At 49.8% G+C, this 21,600-nt stretch overlaps 2 protein-coding genes and 4 non-coding genes across 6 annotated transcripts; 5 read left to right on the forward strand and 1 right to left on the reverse strand.

Moving 5' to 3' along the window:
• Positions 1–6,057: 6,057 nt before the first annotated feature.
• Positions 6,058–8,489, forward strand: Rps8 (ribosomal protein S8). Its single transcript, XM_021633376.2, has 6 exons — positions 6,058–6,192; positions 6,570–6,676; positions 7,052–7,151; positions 7,477–7,652; positions 7,838–7,967; positions 8,340–8,489. The coding sequence occupies exons 1-6, from the start codon at positions 6,189–6,191 to the stop codon at positions 8,447–8,449; spliced, it is 627 nt and encodes a 208-aa protein (XP_021489051.1). The 5' UTR covers positions 6,058–6,188; the 3' UTR covers positions 8,450–8,489.
• Positions 6,407–6,485, forward strand: LOC132653307 (small nucleolar RNA SNORD55/SNORD39). Its single transcript, XR_009591076.1, has one exon. It is a non-coding gene; the product is annotated as a small nucleolar RNA SNORD55/SNORD39 (small nucleolar RNA).
• LOC132653316 (small nucleolar RNA SNORD46) lies at positions 6,870–6,973 on the forward strand. The gene has a single exon (XR_009591085.1). It is a non-coding gene; the product is annotated as a small nucleolar RNA SNORD46 (small nucleolar RNA).
• On the forward strand, positions 7,692–7,759 carry LOC132653315 (small nucleolar RNA SNORD38). The gene has a single exon (XR_009591084.1). It is a non-coding gene; the product is annotated as a small nucleolar RNA SNORD38 (small nucleolar RNA).
• Positions 8,171–8,240, forward strand: LOC132653313 (small nucleolar RNA SNORD38). The gene has a single exon (XR_009591082.1). It is a non-coding gene; the product is annotated as a small nucleolar RNA SNORD38 (small nucleolar RNA).
• Positions 8,490–12,266: 3,777 nt separating the features above from the next.
• Positions 12,267–15,738, reverse strand: Best4 (bestrophin 4). Its single transcript, XM_021633424.2, has 9 exons — positions 15,587–15,738; positions 15,408–15,502; positions 14,767–15,000; positions 14,452–14,606; positions 13,802–13,879; positions 13,151–13,348; positions 12,963–13,043; positions 12,718–12,872; positions 12,267–12,605 (listed from the first exon to the last, which is right to left on the reverse strand). Exons 1-9 carry the CDS (start codon positions 15,736–15,738, stop codon positions 12,353–12,355), a joined length of 1,401 nt encoding a protein of 466 aa, XP_021489099.1. The 3' UTR covers positions 12,267–12,352.
• Between the last annotated feature and the right edge of the window lie 5,862 nt (positions 15,739–21,600).

The following is a 21,600-nucleotide window of genomic DNA, read 5'->3' on the forward strand; positions in this document are numbered from 1 at the left end:
CCCTTTTACAGTCTTACTTTTGAGACAATATCCCACTAAGTCTCTAACCTCAAACTTGTAATCCTCCTGCCTCATCCTCTGAAGTTAGCTGGAATATATAGCCTGAGGGACCAGGCCTGGCATAGTCTTCTCAGGATCTGTTTAAGAACTGGTAACACTGACAAGAAAGCACTTGACTTCCTACAGGTAAAGGCATCTAACAGACACTAGTATAGCTGCAAAATGAGAAGTTTGCTGGGTGGACTGAGGAACCAAGCTTAAGGTATGGGTGTTTGCGCACTCAAGGCTCAGGTCATGGGGTGGATTCAGTGAGCAGTACCACGGTGTGTCTAAAGGATTTCAATGGGCCAAGTCTTCAGACTGGGTAAAATAAAACAAGTGGTAAAAGTCCTTGGCTTTGCCTCTGCTCTGGAGGGGTTGGCTAGGTTTACACCTAGTACTTCCAGCCTGACCATTCCTGAGTTACTTCTTGCCACAGACCAGGTCTGTGGATGCTGGATCTTCAGCTGTACCGATGAAGTGGTACCCATAAGGTCTGGGCCCTACAGCTTCTGAGCTGGGGACTTGAGGGGTCTTTGACCACGGAGCAGGACCTGCTTCTGCATGGCACCCATCTTGCAGAAGTTGCTGGACAGTTGGCTGTAGTTGGAATCTGTGGTCTATAAACCTGTATCTTGTACATGACCTTGGGTCTCCTACAAAAACCTTGCAAATCCAACTCCAGCGAATTGACAGTAGTGTTGGCTTGCATGTGGCAGGCTAATGTTTTCCTCTTCAGCAGTCAAGTGCTCCAGCTGCTGCTGTGAGGGATACAGCTCATCCACAGTTCAAAGTAATCCAGAGATGCTGGGTATGGGAGCTCACCGATAATCCCAGAAGTCAGAAAGGCTGACACGGGAGTGTTCCCGTGAGTTTGAGTTCAAGGCTAGCCTGGGCTACTGAGAGTTCTAGGCCAGCAAGTAAGACCCTGTCTTAAAACCCCTCCAAAAACAAAAACAAAAACCAGTTTGTTTGGAATTCACTAAGTAGAATGGGCTGGACTTGAACTTAGATCTGCCTGCCTCTGCCTCCCGGAGTGCTGGGATTAAAGGCTTGTGACATGATGCCCAAACTGTTGTTTTTGTAGTACTGGGATTGAGCTAAACCCTCAGTTTATGAAATATAGGCCTTTTTCTACCTTGTGACAAAATAAGCCTAAGATGCCATTAGTTCTGTGGCCTTGACAACAGCTTCTGGAGGCTAAGGATGGAACTCAGGACACTTGTCTAGCATCAGCAAGAGGAGATGCTGGCATGAAAAAGGAAGAAAACAGCTTCAAGAGAATTTAACTCCCCCACCCCATCTTTAAAAGGAGACTATAAAAACCCACCTTTTAGAATTCCATAGATTAAACCAAAGGCTCTCTGATCTGGAATACTATAGAAGCCCCTAACCAGTCCTTGAGCGCAGAGGGATGGTAAATTAGCCCTGCGCTTGGAATTCTTTAGTAACTTTTCCAGTACAAAGGATAAATTCTGAATACCACAGTATGACCTAATACAGGATGCCCTGTGTGGTCAGTTCCCCTCTGCTGCTCTCATTTGGACCACATTTGGGCAGAACAGTTGGAGGTTAACAGCTCAGCTTTTTTTTTTTTAATATGCAATTTATTTTTATTTTATGTGCATTGGTGTTTTGCTTGCATGTATGTGTGAGGGTGTCAGATCTTGGAGTTATCTACAGTTGTGAAGCTGCCATGTGGTTGCTGGGAATTAAACCTGGGGCCTCTGGAAGAGCAGTCAATGCTCTTAACCGCTAAGCCATCTCTCCAGCCCCCAACAGCTCAGCTTTTGAAGTCACAATTCATGGTGGCTGTCTGGTTACACAACTGCAGAATCTGAGTGGGTTGTCAAATCTCTGCTACCTGTGGGGATAATATTTTTATTATTTTGAAATTTAATTTTAAAAGAAGGGGCTGGAGAGATGGTTCAGTGGGTAAGAGCTTGCTGTGCAGCCAGGAGGACCTGAGTTTGCACCCTGCATTCAGGTGTGGGGGGGCTGAGAACATTCTCTTGCATAGAATCGGGATTCAGTTTTCAGCACCCACATGGTGGTTCACAGCCATCTGTAATTCCAGCTGCAGGGGATCTGATGCCATCTGACCATGTGCATCAGGTGTGTACACAGTGGACATATATACATAAAGTAAGCTGGAGAAATGACTCGGGTTAAGAGCACTGGCTGCTCTTCCACAGGTCCTGAGTTCAATTCCCAGCAACCACATGGTGGCTCACAACCATCTATAGTGAGAGCTGGTGCCCTCTTCTGGCCTGCAGGCATACATACAGGCAGAAAACGGTATAAATAGTAAATAATACAAAAAAAAAAAACAAAAAAAAACCAAAACCATAAAGTACATTTTTGTAGGCAGAGGTGGTGGACGCCTTTAATGCCAGCACTCAGGAGGCAGAGACATGTGGATCTTTTCGAGTTTAAGGCCAGCCTGGTCTACAGAGCCAGTTCCAGGACAGCCAGAGCTCCAAAGAGAAACCCTGTCTCAAAACAAACAAACAAAAAAAAGTACATTTTGGGGGGGGGGGGGAGAAGGGGGTTGAGACAGGGTTATGTGTAGCCTTGGTTGTCCTGGAACTCTGCTCTGTAGGCTGACTTTGAACTAGAGATCCACCTGCTTCTGCCTCACAAGAGCTGGGATTAAGGTTTGTGCCACCATTTAAGATTTAAGTAAATCTTTAAAAAAATAAAAACAAAAAAAAAGCCAAGTTTGTAAGCACAGTGCCGCAGCGCAGAAACAGAAGGATTGTGTGTGCGCGCGCACGCGTGTGTGAGAAAGTGGCCACAGGTACCTGTGACGAGTGGAGGTCAGGACAGCTTTTGGAGTTGGTTCTTTCCTTCCGCCTTTACCTGGGTCTGGGGGGTTAAACTCAAATCACCAGGCTTGTAGGCACATCTGCCCGCTGAGCCATCTCAGCAGCCTTTACTACCTGTTCATATATTTGAGTAAGGACTTACTGAGGCACCTAGGCTAGCCTTGAACCTGAAATCCTTCAGCCTCAGACTCCTTAGTAACTGAGATTATAGGCCTGTGCTTCTAGGCCTGGCTCAAGGAAAGTTACTTTCTCTTAGTATTTCCGCTCACAATTGCATTATTCTTCCCAGGGATGTTTGGCAAGAAAAAGGAGTAAAGGGTCCTGTAGACTTTGGTTTTTCCCCAAACCTACTTTATTTAGGGTTCTTAAACACCCTTACCCTCTATTCCCCAACCTTAGGTAGGAGATTAATAGGGACAGGGCTGTAGACCTCCTTTCTCTACCTCCTGTTATCAGTGTCAATGGGTCTTTAGGGGATTACCAAACTCAGTAATCAGGGTACCAGCAGTCCAGCCTGAAGGATAATCCCAAGCAGCAACACGGAAGTCAGGGAAAGCTGCAAGACTCAGTTGGATTGCCCCAAGAAGTTCTCTGGAATGTTTCTGCAAAGTCAAGTGTCAAAGCATGAAGATCAGCACAGCAATGACGATCCAAAAATCCATGTCTCCTGTGGGTGGACCTCTGTATATCTCCTCTCCTCAGAGTCCACCAGGGACATTCACAGCCGGCCAAAGCCATACCCCTTGCATGTGAGAGCTCACAGCAAAACATCACGTGTCCTCTCACAAGCCAACCTGGGCAAAACAGCATGTGTCCAGCTTGCAGCAAAACATCACAGAACAAACTTTCAAAAAAACCAGAAACTTCCACTTCACGTTCCTAATTGGAAGAGTAGACATTCTGGCTCTCTACTCACAGGTGGATTGGATCCTGTATATGACCACACTAAACTTCATGTGGACCTCTGACTGGGCAGCGATAAGCAATCTGAAAAGGAAATTAAAAACAAAAGCGAACAAATGGTTCTAGTTTTGGAAAGATTGTTGCTAGTAACTGAGCTCAGGTCCCTTCAAGAACTTTTATCCACTGGGCCACAGAGTTAGGTGACTCACAATTAATTCCTGTAATTCCAATTCCAGAGGACCTCTGGGCTGACATGGTAGCTCAAGCCTCTAACCCCTGCATTGAGGCTAGCCTAGGCTAAAGAGTGAGAGATATCATTTTAAAAAGCAAACAAAGGCTGGACAGTGGTACCCCACATCACTAATTCCAATACTTGGGGATGGGGGAGGCAGAGGCAGGCAGATCTATAAATTTGAGGCCAGCCTGATCTACAGCCAAGGCTGCACAGTGAAACCCTGTCTTGAAAAGCCAAAACAAAGGATTCAGGTGTGGTGGCCCACACTTTCTATTCCAGGACTCAGGAGACAGAGGCAGGGGACTATCTACATCTGAGGCCAGCATGGTCTACAGAGCAAGTTTCAGTATTTGTGTAATACTGAAATATTAATACTGAGAATCCATACCTTTACATTTCATTTGTTTGTTTTTCATTTTTTTGAGACAGAGTTTCTCTGTGTAGCCCTGTACTCTCTTTTTAGACCAGACTGGCCTTAGAACTCACAGCAATCGGCCTGCCTCAGATTAAAGGCATACATCTGCACACCTACCTAACTCCTGCCTTAAAAGGGGGAGAGGGGCTGGAGAGATGGCTCAGAGATTAAGAGAACAGTCTGTTCTTCCAGAGGCCCTGAGTTCAATTCCCAGCACCCACATGTGGCTTACAAACATTTGTAATGAGATCTGGTGCCCTCTTCTGATGTGCAGGCAGAACACTGTATACATAATAAATAATTTTTTTTTAAAAGCATGTATTTATTCTATTGCTGAGTACTGAACCTTTACAGCACCTGAGTTAGAACCCATTTTGGTTTTGTCTGGTCTGTGGGGCCCTTAGTCCAGGAACATATTTTTAAGACATAATACACAAGCATAAGAATTACATGAAACTCCGATCCAAGTTTTATATAATGACACAACCATTCATTCACTATTTTATTGTTGCCAAAGTCCATCCTCTCCTTTCACTATATAAGTCTGGAGGATCTAACTTCAGGTTTGGCAGCAGGAACCCTCACTGCGGAGCCCTCTGGTTGTCCCCATAATTACCATTTTCTGTACCTGCTTTGACTAGACGAAATCGAGTAGTTGTGTCTATACTATTTCCTTCTCATCATAAATGTATTCCAGGGCTTAGCGGTTAAGGGTCCTTCCAGAGGACAGGGTTCAATTCTCAGCACCCACATCATAGCTCACAACTGTATGTAACACAGCCATACATGCATGCAAAACATCAGTGCACACAAAATGAAAACGAAATCATTTTTTAAAAATTTAAGAAATAAATGTATTCTTGATTTGGTAGAGTGGTTGCCTGGTACCCAACAACTTTTATTCCCAGCAGCAGCATGCACGAAAAACAAGACCCTGGGTCCCACGGTGCAGAAGGGAACCGAACCAGCTCCTGCTCCAGTCACAGGGCCCCACGCACAACAATAAAGGTAATTTTTTATTAGTGTTATTTTGATTTCGAGACAGGGTTTCTCTGTGTAGAGCTGGCTCTCCTAGAACAAACTCTATAGACCGGACTGGCCTCGAAATCAGAGATCTACCTGCCTCCGCCCCGCAAGTGCCGGGATTAAGGGCCTGCACAACCACCGCCCGGCTCTTATTTTATTTATCATGTATGCAATCTGTCTGCTTTTCGCCTTCACACCAGAAGAGGGCACCAGATCTCTGGACGATAAACCAGGGCGCTTAAGGTGTAACAAGCCCTGGCTGTCCTAGAACTCACCTGCCTCGGCCGCCAGGGAGCTAGGATTAAAAGACTAAAGGCGTGCAACATGCCCTGACAAGTGTAATTTTAAAAAAATAGCAAACAAAAAACCCACATTCACACACCGCCTTTAATTCCGGCAATCGGCTGGCAGGTAGGAACTGGAGGATTTGATCAAGGTTATCGGGGGCCAATCTAGGCTACCCTGTCTCAAAAGAATAAAAAGTTGTTATAAAGGGCAAGATGTAGGCCCAACAGCTGTCCACTGTGCCCGATCGCGTCAGCTCAGTGCACGGCCCTGCAGCCCGCCCGGGACCCTGGAGGCGCGGTCCGCCGGCGTTCTGCAGGAGCGTGCCGAGCGCCGGCGTCCCAGGGCCGCGCGAGCCCCTTCCCGGAAGCCGGAAGAAGCGTAAGGAGGGCGGGGCTGCGTTTTAGAAACCGGACCGTGAAGCTTTGCGCTTCCTCTTTCCAACCAGCGCCGAGCGATGGGTGAGTGTTGCTGCGGGCCCGGTCGGGCCGTGAGGAGCGAGCTCCATCCGTCTCCATCGTGCCCCGCAGCCCGGCCGGGGGCGCCTTCGGCCCGACCGTGGGCCACGAGCATGCATGGGGAGGGCCGGCTTGGGCCGCTGGGCCGCCGAGATCGCCGCGGCCGCTTCCCGGGCCCCGGGTTGCGAGCCGCCCAACATGGCTGCCGCGGGCCGCACGCGGATGATGACACCTGGGTATGCTGCACACTCCCGACGGAGGCGTGGGGAAGCCAACCTTGGAGAGCTGAGCGTGCGGCCCGCGCGGCGTGCGGCTCGGGAGCGGGCTAAGTCGCCGGCCTCGAGCCCCGGTGGCTCATGCGCCCTCGCTCCCACACGCAGGCATCTCTCGGGACAACTGGCACAAGCGCCGTAAGACCGGGGGTAAGAGAAAGCCCTATCACAAGAAGCGGAAGTATGAGCTGGGACGGCCTGCCGCCAACACGAAGGTGGGTGCAGGGGTCGGGACCCCCCCCCCGTAGGAGGCTGCCTTTCCTTGCGTCCCCGCGTGGTTGCGGTCTACATGGTGGCTGTGGTCGCTTTACTAGGCCCTGTTTTCTCTGTGTTGGGGACTGGGCATGTCATGCGTGTCCACGTGCCTAATAAGATCTTGTCCCAGAGCTCAGGGTCTATTTTTGAGGTAACCAGAGTGATGAAAAAGTATCCTTAGGCGTGGTATTGGCCGTCTTGGTCACCTGTATGCCACTTGCCAATGGAAGGACTTGTCATAGTTACACTGACGGTTGTTACCTCTGTGCAGTCCATGCACCTCTCCCGGTCCCCCTCTCTTTGCGATGACCATGTTCTGGTCTTCGGTTTTCCAGATTGGCCCTCGTCGCATCCACACAGTCCGAGTTCGAGGAGGCAATAAGAAGTACCGAGCCCTGAGATTGGATGTGGGGAACTTTTCCTGGGGCTCTGAGTGTAAGTAGGCCTTTGGGGTTATTTGAGTTTGTTCCTTGCTGAAAGACCCTGAGGCCATTGAATTCTTTCCGATCTGTCTGATCCCGTTGATCTCCTGCCACCTGGGTGGTTTTACAGACAATCTCTGCAACGAGAAAGTAAATGGGCTGGGGGAAGAGCTTGGGCAGCAGGCTGGGGATTCCTTCCCTTTTGCCTTACCTGTGGGTGGGAAGTAGAGCCAGCTGCACTGTTTGTGTGAAGTGTGTGAGTGCTGGATATTAAATGGTCTGGTACCCATTGAGCAAGTGTCTCACCGCCTTTATCTTGATTTTTCTCTTGTGTGCAGGTTGTACTCGCAAAACAAGGATCATTGACGTTGTCTACAATGCATCCAATAATGAGCTTGTCCGCACCAAGACCCTGGTGAAGAACTGCATTGTGCTCATTGACAGCACACCGTACCGACAGTGGTACGAGTCCCACTACGCACTGCCCCTGGGCCGCAAGAAGGGGGCCAAGCTGGTGAGTGCTGTTTGCAGGGTGTTGGGGGGAGGGCTGCCTTCTTGTGATGAAAATACTGTCCAGTTCTGCTACTGAAGGAATGAGATGAATGCTTTAATGCTGAAGAAGGCAATCATTGGGATTTTGGGGTTTGGAAAGGCTTGTTGACCTTCCTGGTGACATCCATTTGTATTCTCTTTCTTCAGACTCCTGAGGAGGAAGAGATTTTAAACAAAAAACGATCAAAGAAAATTCAGAAGAAATATGATGAAAGAAAAAAGAACGCCAAAATCAGCAGTCTCCTGGAGGAGCAGTTCCAGCAGGGCAAGCTTCTTGGTGAGAAGTGGGCTGTGTTGGGGGAGCGAGAGGTGGTGGTGTGGCTGTTTACTTCTCCTGGTTCATTTGGCTGCCAGGGGTTTGAACATGGGGTGCACAGAGCATGGTCAGAGATACTTGGTAACATGCTGTGAGAGTAAAGAGGGGAACCATGGATAGAACATGTGCTTGGGGCTGGGGGGATGTCCTAGCTGATGGTGCTGTCTCTGTGATGAGAACTTTGTCCAGTTCTGCTGCTGACTTCAGAGTGAGGATGAAGTGAATCTGAGGAGACTGTTGGCCTAGGTTATCAGACCAATGTGGGCTTAAGGGGACAGATAAGTTGGGTAGAGTCTCTTGTCCTTTTACTGAGGACCACCTGTTCTCTTGCAGCCTGCATTGCCTCAAGACCGGGCCAGTGTGGCCGAGCAGATGGCTATGTGCTAGAGGGCAAGGAGCTGGAGTTCTATCTGAGGAAGATCAAAGCCCGGAAAGGCAAATAAATCATCGTTCATAGCTCATGTAATAAAGGTGTTTATTCTATGTTTATGTTGTCTGAATGTTTGTATAGTTTACCCCTGTTCCTGAGCAGAACTGAGGAAGAGAACTCATCTTTGCTGTTAATTGGGATGCTGTCTAAATCGAGCTTGTGTTGTCAGGCCAGACTCCCTTTCCTTTGTAGAGTTTTAAGGATTCTGTTAAATTGGTGTATGTGTGTGAGGCATTAATCTTCGTGGGCTTTAAGCACATGACTGAGCCACTGGCTACACCTCCAGCCAGGTGAGGTGGCTCATGGGGAGTCTGGGGGCTTTGGCATTGTATTGAATCCTCACAGGTAGTCATACAACAGCTGATGGATTTTGCGGTTGCTGCCTATAAAAAATAGCTAAGGAACTTAAATGAGGTCACAGGGGAGCACCTGACAGGACTGTGCAGTTGATGATTACCTAAAACTAAGTTATAGGTTGTGAGGGGTGTCTTCACTGCAAGGTGAATAGTTTGTTTGAGGCACGGGCCCACTGTGTAGCCTTGACTGGCCTGGAGCCCTCTGAGCTCGAGAGATCCGCCTTCATATAGAAGGTGAATGAATATCTTGTTAGCAGCAAATGTTTAATTGCTGAGTTAAGTCACTTCAAGGTGCACTCATCCTGTCTTTGTTAAAGTGAGATTGGGGTCTCGCTATCTTTGGCTGATCAGGAACTCCCCATATCTAGACCAGGCTTGCCTAGAACTCACAGGGGTCTGTTTACTTTCCCTCTCCAGTGCTGGGATTAAAGGTGGGTGCCATCTTGCCTCACCGTTTTGGTTTCTGTGTGTGAGTGTTTTGCCTACATCCATATATGTGCAGCACATGCTTGTCTAGAGCTCAAGGAGGCCAGAAGAGAGTACTGGGTTCCTTGCAGCTGGACTGGGTAGTTACTCTATTACTGAACCATCTCTACAGCCTATGATGAATGAGCTGCCTTTAACATCTTTGTTTGGTTTTTTGTTTTTTCCAGACAGGGTTTTTCTTTGTAGCGCTTGCTGTCCTACACTTCACTTTGTAGATTACTAGGCTGGTCTGGAATTCACAGTTCACCTGCCTATGCCTCCCTAGTGCAGGGATTAAAAACGTGGACCATCACCACCCAGCATTTTATGCACTGTGTGTATAGATGCATTGCTGTGTACATAAAATCAACATGCATCAGTGTGTGCACTGCACTTAGAAATTACCCTGGAAAAAAAAAAAAGACATTACCCTGGAATGATTGAGCTGTTTAGGATCTGGGGTCTTCAGCAGTGCTTTTAACTGTTGAGCCATCTCATCTCTTCCGGTCCCTACAGTTGTGGAAGGGATGTGAGTTCCAGTGATCAAACCTAGATGATTAGACCTGGCTCCAAGCACATTTACTGACCAAGCCACTGCCTTCTCCCACCCTTCTTGTGTGTAGTGTGTGTCTACTTCAGACACTAGAAAAGAATGTTGAATCTTTAGAAGCTGGAATTTCAGGTGATTATGAACCACTTGATTGGATGCTGGGAATATAAACAGGTCCTTTGGAAGAGCAGGGAGCAAGCAATTTTTAAATGCTTAAGCCCAGGGTTTCATTTTTAGGTCGGCTTCAATTTTGTAGTAATCTTGCCTTAGCCTTCCACCTGGCAGGGGTACAGGTGTGTACCATCAAGCCTAACCTTAAGATCCAGGAGTTGTTTCTAGGACATTCTGCCTTGCATTGAAACAAGTTTTTGCTTTGTAACCATGGATGGTTCTAACTCCTGATCCTTCCAACTCTTGAATATTGGGATTGTAGGTGTGAGCTTGCCACCAAACCTTATTTGAACCCAGGGGTTTTTGTTTTTTTCCTCTGTGTACATTGGTGTGTTGTCTGCATGTACATCTGTGAGGGTGTCGAATCCCCTGGAATAGGAGTTGTAAGATGCCATGAGGGTGCTTAGAATTGAACCCACTGAGGCTATCTCTCCAGCCCCATTTTCTTGAATCTTAAATGAACCCACTCGCCTTTACTGAGGCAAGTATTGTCCCTTGCTGACATCTGCAAAAGCATTCATGCTCTCTGTACTATTGGGTGTACATTAAGATTTGGAGCCTGGCTGTGGTATCACGCCTTTAATCCCAGCACTTGGGAAGCAGAGGCAGGTTGAGTTCCAGGACAGCCTCAGCCTATGAAAAGATACTTTTTTAAGAAACTGGTAGGGTCAGTGAGACGGCTTAGTGAAGGGTGCGAGCACAGCCTGCTGGACCTGAGTTTAATACCTAGTACCTTCAGGGAGGGGGCACACCTTCTGACCTACAGGCATGCTGTGGAGCATCCATGGGTAAGAGCTCTACATAGCCCTGGCTGTGCTGAAACCCACTGTGTAGACCAGGCTGGCCTTCAATGCAGAGATTATTTATTTTTTAATTGTCATTGAGACAATTGGTGCCAAGCTGGGTGACCTGAGTTCAGTCCCTGGAATCCACAGGTTCGAAGAGCAGAACTGATTGTAACATTGGATCTCTGACCACATGCATACACACTGTTAAAAGTGTAATACAGTTTTCACTTCAAAAGGGGTTTGGGGGAGCTGGCTCAGGTTAAGGGCACTGTCTGTTCTTCCAGAGGTCCTGAGTTCAATTCCCAGCAACCACATGGTGCCTCAAACCATCTATAACGAGATCTGGTGTCCTCTTCTGGTGTGCAGGTGTACATGCAGACATTGTATACATAATACATTTTTAAAAAGTTGGGTGGAGAGATGGCTCAGCAGTTAACACTGACTGTTCTTCCAGAGGTCTTGAAGTTCAGTTCCCAGCAACCATGTGGTAGCTTATAGCCATGGGATCTGGTGCCCTCTTCTGGTGTGTGTGAAAGGAGAACGCTTTTAACATGTGTACAGACATGTTAAAAGTAAAAGGGCTGGATGGTGGCACAGGCCTTTAATCACAGCACTGGCAGAGACAGCCGGGTCTAGAGTGAGTTCCAGGGCGGACAGAAACCCTGTCTTAAAAAAACCAAAAAGGGAAAAGGGCTAGAGAGGTGGCTCAGTGACTTCAGTTTCCAGTACCCCGTATGGACATAGCTCATGCGTCACCTTCGCAGTCCTGGAGCCGCAAGCCTGTACTCCTGCCTATTTGGAAGGCTGAGGCAGATCAGCTTGGGCAGTTTAGTGAGATTCTGTTCTAGTCTCCAGTGTTTCTTTCCGCTTTCTTCCTTAGTTCGTGAAGGCCAGAGTTGTAAAAGCTTGCCTGTGACTCGTGCTTTCATGAGAGCTAGTGCCAGAACCACATGCTCTTAATCGGGGCCACTGGGGCAAATTACCAAACCCGATTGCAACCTGTATCCTAAGCAGATGCCAAATTAATCAATTCACAATGAACACGCGGGCATATTTTGTTAGAAACAGAAATGCAGCACAGATAAGGTCTCTGCACACTCACTGCCTTGCCTGCAGGGTGAAGTTACTGGGGTGAGGAAAGTGTGTCATATGAAGCTTGATCTTGAGAGCTGTCCCAGGCCAGCAGCACGGCATTGTCCAAGAACTGGAAATGCCGCTTCCTGAACTCGTTCCAAATCCATTAAAGCACAGAGAGGCTGGGGACAGACCTGGGCACCAGGTGCATGCCTTTTCAGGGACGCTGACAGTGGGACTACTGGCCTAGCTCGCCAGGGCCTGGGAACAGGCAAGGGAACCTTGCCTCTGTGTTCTTAGCCCTACATATTTGCCGTTTCGTTCTAGCTTCGCCTCCCCAAGCAATCCCACTTCCACGCGAAGGGAGACCCACCCTACCGCTGACTCCTCGCCATTTGTTTTCAAGGGCTGCCCCCAAGTGGCTTTTTCCAAAGTTTCTCTAAGCGGTCGCTGACAGGACCGAACGCAGCTGGGGAAGAGGGCAGGGTGGTGGCCATCAGCAGAGGGGGTTCTCAGGGTTCCAGAGCCTCATCTCCAGATTCCGCAGCCTCCTCGATGCGGCCTGCAGCCTCCTCGCCGGAGGACTCGGGCCGGAAGCGCAGCAGGTGCGGGGTCCTGGGAGCGCGCGCTCGGCCGAAGTTGCGCAGGCTTACTGCAGGCGAGGGCGCTCCTGCGCCCAGGAAGCGGCCCAGCAGCGGGGTGTGTGTGGCCGGCGGGGTCAGGGCCGCTTCCACCTGCAGGCGCTGCTCAGGGTCATCGCTCATGCTGCGGGCGCCAGGGCGGACAGAGACAAATATTGACGCCCGGAGGACTTGTTTGTATCCCCATAGGGTAGTCAGGGACTAGGGATCAGTTTCCATATCAAATCCCGACTCACCGCAGGTTGAAAGTGGAACCCAGGAAGGAAGGACGCAGAGACTCGGCTGCCGTGGCCACCGTATAGGGGGGCTGAGGTTGGGCCTCATCCCAGTACTGATCCTTCTCAGCGGGAGGCAGGTTCTGGTACATATCATCCACAGAGAGCAGGGACACCTGGGCCGGCAGGAGGGCAAGAAGCAGGCAAAGCCGTTTCTCACCTGCACAGCCGGCTCTCTGCTCCCAGGCCCCTGCCCCACACCTCACCTGCAAGTTCCGGTCTATGAGCTGATTGGTCTCAAAGTCGTCGTCATCCTCTCCAAAGGGGTTAATGAGCTGTTCGGCCACCTATGGATTGCAGAAACGGCGTCTTTCAGGCTTTGAGCTTCCCTCCCCGACGGCCCAGCATGGCAGTGATCTGTGCCCACCTCGGCCGAGTAGGATGCCATACCCACCTTGAGCCAACCAGCGTAAAAGAAAAACTGCAGCAGCGTGGTGAGAGGCACGACCATGTCCAGGTCCCCTAGAGCAGGAGAGGTCTCATTGCCTGGCGCCAGAGGCCTCTGAAGTGTGGCCGCCCCTGTCTGTGGCTCCACAAACTGGCGGCCAACCAGGGAAAGGGCGAAGAAGGAATATACGGCTATAGTGACCACCTGAAGAAGGAAAAGCCGGGGCCGGAGTACACTGCTTCAGCAAGAAATCCTGTCCCTGTCTCTGAGCGGCTGGAGAAGTCTGGCAAGTAATGGGGACAGGCTCGTGTGTGTGTGTGTGTGTGTGTGTGTGTGTGTGTGTGTTTTGGTTTTTGTTTCTGAGACAGTGCTCTATGTAGCCCTCTCTGTCCTGGAGCTCTCTATGTAGACCAGGCTGACCTGGAACTCACAGAGATCATCTGCCTCCCAAGTGCTGGGATTAAAGACGTGTGCCAGCATGCGTGGCAGGACAGGGTCATCTTGACCGGTTTGGAGGAAGGTTTTTTGAGGATGAGGGGCATGGTATTACTGATGGATGGCCCTCAGCAGTTCAGTGCTTTCCAAGACTGACTTGGCCCAGGTGGAGAGGCTTCTCTGCCCCTTGGCGTGCATGTCACGGCGGAGCCGGGCAGTTACCTGGGTGTAGACAAGGGGAATGCTGATCCAGTCATAGTGGAACAGCATGCTGCACTTGGCACGGTACTTGTTCAGCTCCTGGAGAAAGAGGATGAAGGGGAGGTCACAGGAGACCAGGAAGAAAACGGACGCTCACGGAGCAGACCAGGGCCAGGCCCGAGGCTCCGCTGCTCTCAGGCCTTAGCAGGCTGCGGTGCTTAGGGTAGGAGGCAGTTTAGGAAAGTAGCAAAAAAATCACATTCCGGACGTGGAGCCAGAATGACTCCGAATCCCATCCCAGCTTCACTAATAGGCTGTGTGAGGGGCTTCTCAACCCTGGGCCTCCGTTTCCTTCCCTGTGAAATGGGAAGGAAATGACTATAGTGCCTGTCTCAAGGGTTGTTTTGAGAACTAAGTGAGTCGGTATAAGCGCATGCTTTCAAAGTGCATAGATGGTGGCAGAATTGCCATGGGTTTGAGGCCAGCCTGGGCTAGCTAGTGAGTTCCATACAAGCTTGAGCTACGGAGAGTAATCCTGATTCCCCAACCACACCCCTCGGGCAAAAAGAGTGTGTGGTATACAGCTGATGCATTTAAAGGGCTAAGTACTAAAATTGTTATTCTGAAGCTGGAGAAAGGAAAGCAAGGATCCAGATCCTAAACTGACTTACTTCCAGTATGAGACAGAGAGTGATGTCATCACGAATGCGTCCATCCCTGCGGGCCTGGGAGGCTAGGTTAGTGAACCAGACGCAAGGGACCCAATATTTGTTAAAGTCAGATTTCAGGCTCTCGAACTTTTTCCTCTCTTCCTGAGACATGAAACCTGCCGGGGTGAAGAAGGTAAGGGGCGCACGCCCTCTGCCGCCAGGGGGCGCTAGTGGTCCTGCGTCTGGATGTTCCCCTTAAACCCTTTGGCAAGCCTGGCGTCCTGGAGAGCCCCGTAAGGAGGCCACCCACCCAGGGGGGTGCGGCTTTGCTGGCACCTGCGACCACCACGTGCTCCATGGTGGGGAAGCGCTTGAGCACACGAGTGCTCACAGAACGTAGCACCAAAACCGATGCCAGGTTTGCGTAGCGGATGAGGGTTCGGCGGAGCAGACGGCCGCTCTGGTCCACGCCGTGCACGCCGGCCGAGATGACACACATTAACTGGTCCGGCAGCGGGATGCTTGTGTACTGAGACCACCAGCGGTTCACCACCAAAGTCACGTAGAAACCTAGTGGAACGCCATGGGTAACCGGGACAGAAAGAAGGGTGCCAGGCGCTAAAAAGGGGTTGAGGTACTTCATTGCATCTTAGTGCCCTTCTGGTGCCGCTGCCTTGCTGGGAAAGTCGGGCCAGGAGGAGGCAGAGAACACAAACTTCCAGGGAAGAGGGAAGTGGAATCTGAGACCCTTTACCATGAGGGTAGGGAGGGACTACCCCTTCTCTCTAGATTCCGTTCTGTGCCCATTGTGGGGTTATGCGCAGTGAAGATTAAGGGCCCAGCAAATGACTGCCGAAGGAAACTGTAGACCCAGGCTCTAGCCCTTATGTCTACTGGTTGACTGCAGCCCCTGCTGTCCAGAGTTGTCACCTCAGCCCCAAGGTCAAGATACCAGGAAGAATAGAAGGGGGCCTCACCCAGCACAAATGACAAGGGGATGAGGTCTGCCGAGTGGTTGCAGTACCGGGCCACCTGGGCATAAATATGCTTCTGCTCCTGGGTCAGCAACAGCCTAGGGAAGGGCAGGCAGAGACCTCGGGTTGGGAGGAGCCTGGCAGCACAGGACCCATCGGCCAGGGCTCGGAGCTGCCCTCACCTGTAGGTGATGCTGAGCACAGCGTACAAGGCACAGAAGAGCAGGAACTCCTTGTATAGGAGCTTGTAGATGCTGCCCTTCCAGCGGAGGAGCAGGCCGGAGAAGGCCCCGAAGCGGGCCTCTGCCACTTTGAGAGTGTAAGACACCGTCATGGTGCCGAGACCCGGTGCAGGAGCTCACAGAGCCGTCCTCTCCTTTGCTCGTCTTCCCATCACTAAGCTTAGCACTCCAAGCGAAGTCCCTTCATCCCTGGTCACTCATTTTCAACCTGTGTCTGTAGACGAGGGGCTAAAAGGCTGTATAGATTATCTCCTCTGTGGAACACGGCTGAAGCCAGGACAGAGCTGGGCAAGGTGAGCTGAGCTCCGTGGCCCTCACACAGAGGTTTCTCACAGCTCTTCTTCTACCTTTGGACCTAGGATTAGTAGATTCTGAAGTGTTGAGGACCAGAGCCCCAACTTACTAGGTATGATGATTTGTGTGTACAATCCCAGCACTCAGGAAGTCAAGGCAGAAGATCAAGAGTTCAAGGCCAGCCCATGCCATATAACAAGACCTCCTCTCAAGACAAACAGGCCCAACTCTAGCCCAGAGGCATCAGTTTTTCCTGAGCTTCCCCTTGAAACCTGGTTACCTGGTCTCGCAAGCCCCAGGACCCTCTCATCCCCACTCACAGCTGCCTACCTGTTTTGAGCAGCAGCCTGGAAGAACCAGCCCGCACCTTCTCTTCCCAGTCTTAAGTAGCTGTTTGGGTCCATAAAGTGAGGTTGGACTGATGCTGTCATTGATGGATGGAGGTTGTTGTTCAGCTGCTGCTCCTGGGAACTGGGTGTGTGCTGCTAGCCCTGTGGGGCTGGGCTGGTCCTTGAATAACAAAAATGCCATGTGTCCTGACCCCACAGCTCACACAGGTGATAGCGTCTCCTTTAAACTAGGGACAGTAGGGATTACTGTCCTACACTCCAGTGAGGTGACAGTTCAGGGCAAACTGTTGTCATGATTGTCAGCTGCTGATCACAGAGTACTAAGGGACAGACACTGTGCCCAGGACACCATTTCAGCTTCCTCTCATGGATTCTTTATCACATCCTCACCAGGTAGGAATTATCCCAGTATCACAGATTAGTTTCCTAGAGGCAAATGACTTGCTCAAGGTCACAGGACTAGTCCTGTTGGAGACAGGAGGCAGCTTCTGGACTTGAAAGGGTGGACGTTGCCCTGATTGGACCTTCGAGCAGGACTTGAGCACTGAGATCAAGGTCCTTGACACCATGGCCTCAACCCAGTGTCAGGCTTCTATCCCAGGCTCTGTGGTCCTGGTCAGGCCATTTCCATGTCACGGGGTTAAAGAGGGCATGAATCTAGGAACTTGGACCACGACGTATGTCCTGTTAAGTTCTGTGTCCAACGTCTTGACTCCTAGATGCTCTCAGAGACTGGCCCTCTCTTAAATGTTTATCTTATTTCAAGTTTGTGTGTATAGGGAGGTGACTGAATGTGTGAGCACTGTGTGCATGCAAGGCTTACAGGTCAGAAGAGGGTGTTGGATCGCCTGGAGCTGGCGTTACTGGCTGTCGTTAGCTGCCTGATGCTGGGAAGTGAACCCAGGTCCTCTGCAAGAGAAGTATTCTGTGTGCCACTGAGCCATTTCTCCAGCTCCAAAATTTAGCATTCTATTAATTCTTCTAGAAATTCATACAATGTACTTTGATCATATTCATCCCCTTTCCCAACTCTAAATCAATCCCCAAGTCCCTCCCTATTCCCCCATTCTCTCTGTCTCTCCCTCCCTCCCTCCCTACCTCCTTCTCTCCCTCTATCCTTCTCTCTCTCATAACCCATCAAGTCCAATGTGTGCTGCCCAGACACTCCTGAGTATAGGGCCATCCACTCTGCAGTGAGTCACCTACCAGAGGCCACACCCTTAACAAATCTCCAAATCTGAGTTTCTCCCCTGGAAGCCACTAACTGTCCATAGCTCCTCAGTTAGAGGTGGGGGCTTGTGAACTCCTTCCTCCTCCGTTGCTGAAATGTTGCCTGACTTGATCACTCAGGCACTAGGAGCTCCTGAGTCCATCGGTCCTGTCATTTCCACAGACATGTTCTCTCAAGTGCTCTTCAACTCTGGCTCTTACAGGTTTTCCTCCCCATCCTCTATGGTGGTACCTAAGCCTTGGGGGTAGGGGCAAGGTTGTAGTTTTAATGTGTGTGTGTATGTGCGTGCACATGTGTGTGCATTTGTCCGTTTGCCATGATTCGACTGTGGCCATCAGAGGGACAACTTGTGGAGATTGGTTCTCTCCTTCTACCACATGGGTCCTGAGGACTGAACTCATGCCATCCGCCTTGACAGCAGGCACCTTTACTTGATGAACCCCCTAGCCAGCCCTTTCCAGCCCCTTTTTGTTCGATTGCTTAGTTTTTAAAAAACAAAAAAGGATTATTTTGTGAATTCTTTCTTCTTTGTTTGTTTTGAGACAGAGGTCTCTCTACATAGCCCTGTCCATCCTAGAACTCACTGTAGGCTGTAGGCGTACTTTTTTTTTTAACTCTTTTATTTGTGTTTTTTTATATCTTTTTCCCCCCTACTCCACCCCAATCCCTTCCAACATCCCAACATCAGGTAGGAAAGAGAAGGGGTGTAGTTTTCTTTCTTATTTGCTTCTTCCTGGTTAGGATCATCAGGTTCCTTGGAGCCAATCCAATCCTCCTTTCAGGAGATCTCCAACTTCTTGTCTCAACCAGGAGCCATGGGAGAAGCATGAGCAGCATTGTTCTGTTATGTCCAAGTCTTGCAGACCCCAAAGACGACCAAGGAGCTGATTCCAATGCAAAAGCAGTAGAGTCTTTATTACAGCTGAAGCTTGGAGTGTAGAGCCCCGAGCTCAGGGAGAGAGGGGGTTTTTATTTAGGGCTACGGCATGGTTCGGGAAATTCTAGCTTAGCAGTTACATGATTGGGTGACATTCAGCAAGGGCAAGCTTGTTACAAAGTGATTGGCTAGCTAACATACTAACATTGAGGGACCTATACACCTCAGGATGTTAGGTCGGTGGGCTGCCCAGCACAGATGCCCCACAACACTGAAAAAAGACACCTCCCCATTTTTGTGGTTATCTACAGGCTATTCCTTGGGTAGGGGAGTTTATGGTCTTGTTCCTGGAATTGGTGACCTATAGCTTAGTTCCTGGGATTGGTGACTTTTGCGGGGGTGGTCAGGCCTGGTCTCAGTTCTTTCTCTGATCTCCAGACTCTGGGCTCTGACATTTATTCTCTCTCCAGAGTCCTCAGATTTAAACTATTTGCACCTGGCAAATATTTTAAAGCTCTCAGAGCCTGCAGGAAGCAAATAGTCTGCCCCTGTGGGCCATCTGAATCAGTCCCCACATCCCACACCTGGGACCAAAGCAAAAACATGTTTATATGCACAACAACTCACTATGTAGATCAGTCTAGTCTTGAACTCACAAAGATCTTCTTGCCTCTGCCTCAGAAGTGCTGGGATTACGGGCACACACTAGCATGCCCAGTTTATTTCTGCTTTTTTGAGTTAGGATGACAGCCTGTAGCCCAGGCAGAGCTGGAATTCATCTTCTTGCCTGAGCTTCCCAGGTGCTGGGGTTACAAGCACCTACCAGCAAGGCCTTCATCTCTTCCTTTGTCAAACAGAAGAAATAAAAGTGGAGACAGTGATAGCTCCCTTACCCCAGAAGGGACAGGAGCCTCTCACCCACACTGTGAGGCTGGTCCTCACCCGCTTCCTAGAAAGAAGAGACAACAAGAATGCAAGAGTCTGGGATACATGAGACCCTAGCTCCATCCAGCCTTCCCACCAAAAACAGGGTGAAGGGTGGACTAATTTAGACTTCTTTTGAATGTGGTACAAGTAGGTTCATCTTGCAGCTTCTTGCCAGCAGAGGACAGATTTTGCTGCAGAGGAAGGAATCTTTTTCTCTTTTTGGTTTTTGGAGACAGGGTGGGTCTCTCTGTGTAGCCCTGACTGTCCTGGAACTAGCTCTGTAGACCAGGCTGTCCTCAAACTCACAGAGATCCACCTGCTGGGATTAAAGGTGTGTGTCACCACTGCCCAGCTAGAGGGATTCTATCCTTATCCCAATCCTGCCCTTCCTGTCTCTTCCCTTCTCTCCATCCCTTCCTTCTTTTCTCCGTTGCTTCCTTGAGATCCTGTGCCCCACGCCTCATGGTCCTCACACGTGACACTGTAATCAGCTCTCTGGTTTATGAATTTCCCACAGAGTTAGGAATAAAAAGTCCCTGACCTGAAGCTTCCACCCCAGGAAGGAGAAGGAACACCCATCTGCCTGCCCTCCTAAAATACCTTATCTCCCTTCCCACTGAGAAGGGGTCCCCCTCTCCCTGCTTTATGGTTCCAGAAAGGGAAGCGTTCAGCCCATAAATCACATGCCCTGCTCCACTTCTCTATTTCTTCCTGCAGGTTCCCCACAGGGAAGTCCGGTAGGTGGCTTGGTACTTAACAGCGTTTGGTGTGCGGCCGGGCTGCCGCATTCCCAAGCCGTTTATTCATTTTGACAGGGTTTCATGCAGCTGAGGCTAGCCACAAACTCTGTGCAACTAAGCATGGTCTTTAATTCCTGGTCCTCCTGCTTCAGCCGTCCAAGTGCTAGGATCACACAGACAAAGGCCCTCACACCCGCCTAACTTCTTTACGTTTAATGGGTGAATTTCACCAAGAGGAAATGGAGATGACAATACCGATTTCACTAAGTTGATGGAAATACTAGTTAATTAATATATAAAGGACTCAACAAGCAGGAGGTAAGCAGGAGGTTTAGCTATTAGCAACTGTGTGTGGATGTGGGGCGGGGAAAAGCTATGTGTCTTAGGTTGGCCTCAAGTTCCTCTGTAGGTGAGGATGATCTTGAATTTATGATCTTCTTGTTTCCAGTTCCCAAGTGCTGGGATTACAGGTGTGTTCCACCACACCCTGTTTTATGTAATACTGGGAATTGAACCCACGGCCTTGTCCTGTAGGTCAGGCCAGCACTCTACTAAATGAGTTGAATTCTTGCCCCGCTTGCGTTCTCTCTCTCTGTATGCTCACTCCATGTGCTCTAGTTCTGTGTGTTTTCTCTCTCTGTGTGCTTGTCCATGTGTGTGCATGTGTACTCTGTGTGTTCGTACATGTGTGTGTGTGTTCGAGTGAGCCTGCGTGTGCTTGTGTACTCTGTGTGGGGGTGGGGCTCCCTGGCTGGTTGTTTGAGCTCCTGTATTGGCAGGTGGAGGCCAGTGGTTAACCCTGGGGTCATCCTTCCTCAGGAGCTGCTGGCTTTGGTTTTTGAGACAGGGCCTCTTACTAAGACCTGGGGCTTGTGAATTAAGCCAGGCTGGCCGGCCAGCTCCAGGGATTCACCTGTCTCCACCTCATAAGGGTGTGCCACCGTGCCTTGCTTTTTACGTGGGCTCCAGAAATCAAACTCAGGTCCTTGTCCTGACGTTGGCAACTACTTTACTAAACGAGATGTTGCTCAGCCTTCTGATTTAAATCATTCTCTTTCCTTCCTTCCTTTCTTTCTCTCTTTTTTCCTTCCTTCTTTCCTTCCTTTCTTGTTCTCTTCCTTCCTTCCTCTTTCTTTCTTCCTTTTTATTTTTATTTTTCTTTTGAGACAGGGTTTCTCTGTGTAGCCTTGGCAGTCCTGGACTTGCTTTGTAGACCAGGCTGGCCTCGAACTCACAGAAATCTGCCTGCCTCTGCCTCCCTGAGTGCTGGGATTACAGGCGTGTGCCACCATTTCTTTATATTTTGAGTCAGGTTCTTTCTGTAGCCCTGGCTGTTCTGGAACTCAGTGTGTAGACCAGGCTGGCCTCAAACTCACAGATATCCACCTGCCTCTGCTTCCTGAGGGCTGGGATGAAAGGTGTGTGCTAGCACTGCCCTGGCTTGCTTTAAATTTTTAAGTTACATTTACTTACTTACGTATTCTGTGCTTAGGTGAATCGGTTCTCTCCTTCCACCGTGTCCTGAGAATTGAATT

Source organism: Meriones unguiculatus, chromosome 3, assembly GCF_030254825.1.
Source record: "Meriones unguiculatus strain TT.TT164.6M chromosome 3, Bangor_MerUng_6.1, whole genome shotgun sequence".
NCBI classification, from domain to species: Eukaryota; Metazoa; Chordata; class Mammalia; order Rodentia; family Muridae; genus Meriones; species Meriones unguiculatus.

Excerpts from the sequence above, each read along its gene's own strand:
- Best4 (XM_021633424.2), bottom strand. The coding sequence starts at position 15,738 with ATGACGGTGTCTTACACTCTCAAAGTGGCAGAGGCCCGCTTCGGGGCC. Across the intron at positions 15,001-15,407 it reads CCCCTTGTCATTTGTGCTGG|GTTTCTACGTGACTTTGGTG; the intron begins GTGAGGCCCCCT and ends GCGTTCCACTAG. Across the intron at positions 13,349-13,801 it reads TTCCCCTTGTCTACACCCAG|GTGGTCACTATAGCCGTATA; the intron begins GTAACTGCCCGG and ends TTCCTTCTTCAG.
- Rps8 (XM_021633376.2), top strand. Across the intron at positions 7,152-7,476 it reads CTTTTCCTGGGGCTCTGAGT|GTTGTACTCGCAAAACAAGG; the intron begins GTAAGTAGGCCT and ends TCTTGTGTGCAG. Across the intron at positions 7,653-7,837 it reads GCAAGAAGGGGGCCAAGCTG|ACTCCTGAGGAGGAAGAGAT; the intron begins GTGAGTGCTGTT and ends CTCTTTCTTCAG.